Genomic DNA, 5,408 nt, shown 5'->3' on the forward strand with positions numbered 1-5,408 from the left:
TTGGAATCAGAGGATTTTGAACACGTGTCTGCTGCTGGAAATTCTGGACAGAACTGCCTGCATAACCCCAAACTGGACAAACAAAACCTGCAGGGACAGGAAATCACAGTAACAAGTGCACTACAGCTGTCGTCCTTAAGAGTGGAGTGGATTTTGCAGCAGCTGAGTGCAGAATTCGCACACACCTGCTTTTGGTTGGTGCACGCAGCGACTCTACAGCTTGTTGGGTGTTGAAGCTCCGCCCGCCCAAGAGCGCATCCCATACAGTTTGTCCCCAAGCAGCTCCCATATACGGCAGGCTCCGCCCCTGCCCGTGGCTGCCAGAGCGGGGTGCAGTCTGGATAGCCGCGGTGTCTGGACCCGCCCGCTGCTTCTGCTACTGCGCATGCTCCTCATTTCCAGCTCTCGGTGTTTTCCCGCCCTTCATTGGTTGACTGCGCCCATTTCTAAGCCAGTAAAGCACTGGAGTCCAGGCTTTGTAGGACTCCGAACAAAGGGGACGCTCTGCTTCTAACCTAGCCTGTAGGGTTTTAGGAAAGCTGATGAAATGAGAATTCCTGGTGCTAGTGGGCAACATATTGACCAACACATTATTTCACTTAATCCATTTTTTTTTTTTTGTTTTTGTTTTTCGAGACAGGGTTTCTCTGTGTAGCCTTGGCTGTCCTGGAACTCACTCTGTAGACCAGGCTGGCCGCGAACTCAGAAATCCGCCTGCCTCTGCCTCCCAAGTGCTGGGATTAAAGGCCACCATTGCCCGGCGCTTAATCCATTTCTTAAACCTTTGGAGTTCCTTATTAGCAGGCGAAGCAGAATGGAAGACTCAAAGCTAGTACTGGAGCTGGAGAGGAAAACCGGGAGCCCGCTTCGTTCGGCTCCCCTCAGGGAATATGGGACCATCACATCTTAGCTTTCTAGAGGAGTCCGTTTGAACCCGAGTCATCTGCCCAGGAGTGAAATGATAGTGGGGATATGATGGTCTTGAGTCCAGAATGTTCAATTGTGGTCATTAGAGACTTTGAGGGTGAGGAAGAGTAAGTCAGTAGACATACTTTATACTCTATCAGCAGGTACAGAGGTTCAGGGTCCTAGAGGAAGACTGATCTGTAAGTCTTGAGCCACTCTGACTGGGGCAGGAGGAAGATAGAGTTGGCACTGGAGTTTTTGTGACCAGCAGATGACTTTGAGGCTTACAGGGGTAGGCTTAGGGTTAATTGAATGAATTTACAGGAAGAGAGCCCGATAAGAGGTCACTGATGCCAGAGACTTTAGCTCTTAAAAAAAAGAAAGCAGGTGTCCTCACTTTTGATTCCCCCAACGACTAAAATTAAATTGCTAAACTGTAGAAAAAGGCAAAAACTCCCTTTAGATACGATTCCAACCAATATAACGACGTATCTATCTGCCTAAAAATCCTCGATCCTTTGTTTTCTTGGTACCCTAAATTGTGTGGTTCAGAACACATGCTTAGAACTTTTTGAAGAAACAGAGAAATCCCTCAGAGTTCTCACGACCCTTTGCTTCTCAACAAGACAGATGAGTTGACTAGCACGGGCTGTATAAAGCCAGATCCATGTTAATGGTCGTAAAGCTCGTTTTTGGTATTCCATTCCTCGGATTCCTTGAGAATTTTCTAAATGCAGTGATCGTCCTGGTCCTGACTGGGTTTGGTTTTCCCGGTTAGAGCCCACAGCTGGTTGCCATTGACTACAAGGCAGGGCTGCTCTGAGGCGTGGCCACTCAAGAGGCGGGGCCCAGACTTCCGGGCCCCGCCTCTTCGCGCTTAGGCAGCTGCCAAACCCCGGTGCGCGGATCACGCGGGCCGGAGCCGCTCTGGGCATGCTCAGTGGCCTGGCAGGTGTGGCCGCCTAGTAACTCCAGGTCGGCCCCAGCCGAGGGGCGGGTGAGAGGGAAGTAGGCGGAGGCGCGGGCACAGTCGCTGGAGTGGCCGGCGGCCGCGGGGCGCAGGCCTGGTGGAAGCCCCCGCGGGCCGGGCCGGGATGAGCTATGGCATCGGTCAAGGTGGCCGTGAGAGTCCGGCCCATGAATCGCAGGTGAGTGGGGCCTCCCGCCCCCCACCCTCGCCACACCCCAACCCCGGGCAGCTCCGCTCATAGGCCAATCTGGATTTAAAAGGGACAAACCCCTGGCCCACCTGGCCGTGTCAGTGGCCTTGGCGGTCCCGAGGGGCAAAGGTGTCCCGCATTGAAGGGGACTCTGAGGGAAAGTGTTCCCGAGGCCGGGGAGATTTCCATGTACAGTCCCTATCCCAGAACGTGAAGCTTGTTTGTTTGCCCTTTAAAAACCACCAAGGGACCACGTTCGTGAAGTGAAATACTTGGAGTGGGGTGGGGGAAGATCATGGAAGTGTGAGGGGTTCCTCGAGCTGTCAGACAGACACACGCTCATTTGTGCCAACTCTTATTCATCATGCTGCCTTTTAGTCGGGAGAGATTTTTCAGGTTCTTGAACCAACGTCTAAACAGTAAGTTAGCAGTTCAGAAGTTAAGCTTTACATGGGGGATGAGGAAACTTCTACAAAGTTTTGACTTCTTGAAGGAGAGTCACGTGCACGTGTTTGACTAATGTTAAGGGGGCACAAAGTGAGAACACCGTGTGTAACCTCTTCTATTTTCCTACAGAGTAGTGCCTTGCAGCGTAGCGTGACTCTCTTCCTTGCCTGAAAATCATTTTCAGTGACTTCCTCATCAGTTTAGAAAGAAGCTTTGAGAAAATTAACTTCTGAGAAAGTTAAATGTGCTTAACTTCAGTGAATGACATACATATAAGTGAATGCCCTCCAAGTTGACGGGCACAGGGCACACAAAGCTGTTTGTATTTATTGCTGTTTCAGTTCTTGGACATTTGACTTGCCATATGGGTGTTCTCCCTTAGTCATACTGTCAATTTCTAGTGGTCAGTGTTTGTTGGTTCTGACAGCCAGTTAGAGCAGAAGATCATAAAACCCAAAGGATTTTATTGGACTTTCCTGAATCTATTTTTCTATCTTCAAGTAGAAGAGTCACTATCATTAAATACCAGCGCTTTTGGAAGTCAGTGAGTTTTGTGTGAGTGATTTTTCAAGTTATCTCTAAAATTTTTTAGGGAGTTTGACACATGTGTGTGTGTGAATATTTGTTTTTTTCACACACCCAGTCATCAAGATAAATAGAGTCCCAAAGTCTTTTAAATGGTTTGTTTTTCTTTTTTAAGCATTTACATTATAAAGAGTTCTTTTTTTCCAGAACAATATGAACACATGCTAGAAAATAGTATCAGATAACTTTAGAAAACACTTATTAAATATGGGTAAATGTCTTCTAGAAGCCCATTGTCTAATGAAGGAAGGATGATGAGATTCGTCAATCTGGACTTTGTGGAAGGGGTGCTATGAGTTGAGTGCTGTGTCAGCATAGGCCTCAAGTCCAGGCCCATGGAGGCAGGCAACAATTACAGAAGCCATTTTAGTAGGCAGACAGATAAGATCTGTGGCCAGCAAGTAATGCTGGTGACATCAGGACTGGGAAAAAATGGTAAGGAAGCAGTGATCTGGACAAGGGGTGGAAATATGAAGGTGAAGTAGATACACCAAGACAATTCCCTGGTATCTTGGTAAAATTTGGTGAATTATTGCATGGGAAGGAGAAGGAAATGGGAGGCTCCGAGAGTTATTAGCTTAAGTGGTCAAAGAGCTGGAAAGGTTTGAGGAGCAGATAATGAAATTGAGAGCCTTCTTAGTCATCCCACTGTGCATGTGCATGAAGTGCAGTAAGTATGAGTTACCTACTCAGCATTCAGTCAGGAATGCTGCATGCTTGTTTAACTTGAGTCTTTGAAGTATGGGGAAAAGATCATCATGTTTTTGTACTGGGGCCATTGGTGGGAATCCTGGTTAAGTCTTAATGCTTCCAGAATTATCATGTGGAAGTCTATAGAGGGGAATGGGAGTCGGAGATCGGATGGTGGGATATGTCTATCCTTAGGATCCCAAGGAGGCTGGGCAGTGGTGGTGCACGCCTTTAATCCCAGCACTTGGGAGGCAGGGGCAGGTGGATTTCTGAGTTCAAGGCCAGCCTGGTCTACAAAGTGAGTTCCAGGACAGCTAGGGCTACACAGGGAAACCCTGTTTCGAAACAAACGAACAAACAAACAAACAAACAAACAAACAAAAGGATTCTAAGTAGAAGGGCTTGCTATCATAGAAATGAACCAGCACAACACATTGTCCTGGCAGGAGCAAAAGTCCCCTGTAGGCTGTAGTGGCTGTTGATATCAAAGGTTACTAAAATGAAGGCAGTTCTTGGTCAAAGAGATGAGGATACTGGTAACTTTCCTAAGACTAGTTTCTGGAACTAGTGATCCAGAAAATGGCAGTGAAGTAGAGAGACGGTAATGGCAATCTAAAGTATTTGACCTAATTCAAAAGTTCTGCTAGGTATCATGGTGATTGGAAGTAACTGTTTTTACCCCTGCTCTGGGAACTTCATTTGTCAAAATTTAATCAGATTTTTATCTACCAATATGTGTTTATAAGAATGGTGCTGCTTTGTTGTAAGGACAACTACTAAAAAAACAAAAACAAAAACAAAAACAAAAAAACCCATAAGTGACCAGAATATAGAAACACTGGAGATTTGTTAAAATTGTGACTGAAGTTATTCTATGCAACATATAAAAATTGTTGGTTAACTGTAAATGAGCCAACTACAAGTTAGGAGACTGATGAAAGCAAGATACACATATGCACATATATACTAGGCTAGAGTGCATGTATGTATGTATGAGAAAACTACAGAGACCCTGCTCTACCTGTGAAGAGCAGTTTATAAACACCTGACAGTGGTGCCTCTGTGCAGGAAGACGGATGGCAAGAATAGAAAGTTATTTTTTTCTTCTACTATTTGAATTGTCACATTCATGTATAATTGTAAAATTAATGATTAAAAACTTGGTTGTGTGATTTTGTTTTTGTTTTTGTTTTTTGAGACAGGGTTTCTCTGTGTAGTCCTGGCTGTCCTGGAACTCACTCTGTAGACCAGGCTGGCCTTGAACTCAGAAATCCACCTGTCTCTGCCTCCCAAGTGCTGGGATTAAAGGCGTGCGCCACCACTGCCCAGCTAAAGGTTGTGTGATTTTTAAAAAGCTACTTAGAGCTGTTGTCTCTGGCCGGGAAGAGTTTTGGGTGATGGTTGGAGACAACTTCAGGAAACTGCTCTCTCTATCATTTATCTGTCTATAATCTAGAGGTCATCTATCATCTATCAATTATCGGTTATCTAATCTATCATCTATCTATCATCTAGCTAATCTATCTTATCTACTAGTAATTTGTCAATCATCTATTCATCATCTATTTTTATCCTCTCTCTCTCTCTCTCTCTCTCTCTCTCTCTCTCTCTCTCTCTCTC

General features: G+C 45.7%; 1 protein-coding gene across 3 annotated transcripts in view; it reads left to right on the forward strand.

Moving 5' to 3' along the window:
* The first annotated feature begins 1,917 nt into the window (after window positions 1-1,917).
* Window positions 1,918-5,408, forward strand: part of Kif16b (kinesin family member 16B) — a 276,501-nt gene continuing 273,010 nt past the window's right edge. For 2 of the 3 annotated variants that reach the window (XM_028755101.1, XM_028755084.1), the window contains exon 1: window positions 1,948-2,054. In XM_028755101.1, the coding sequence (XP_028610934.1) occupies window positions 2,008-2,054 (47 nt within the window). In that variant the 5' untranslated portion in view covers window positions 1,948-2,007. Of the gene's footprint in view, window positions 2,055-5,408 lie in introns of all 3 variants that reach the window. The other variant, XM_028755092.1, reaches the window with a different exon arrangement.

This window comes from Grammomys surdaster, unplaced genomic scaffold, assembly GCF_004785775.1.
Source record: "Grammomys surdaster isolate TR1022 unplaced genomic scaffold, NIH_TR_1.0 129, whole genome shotgun sequence".
NCBI classification, from domain to species: domain Eukaryota; kingdom Metazoa; phylum Chordata; class Mammalia; order Rodentia; family Muridae; genus Grammomys; species Grammomys surdaster.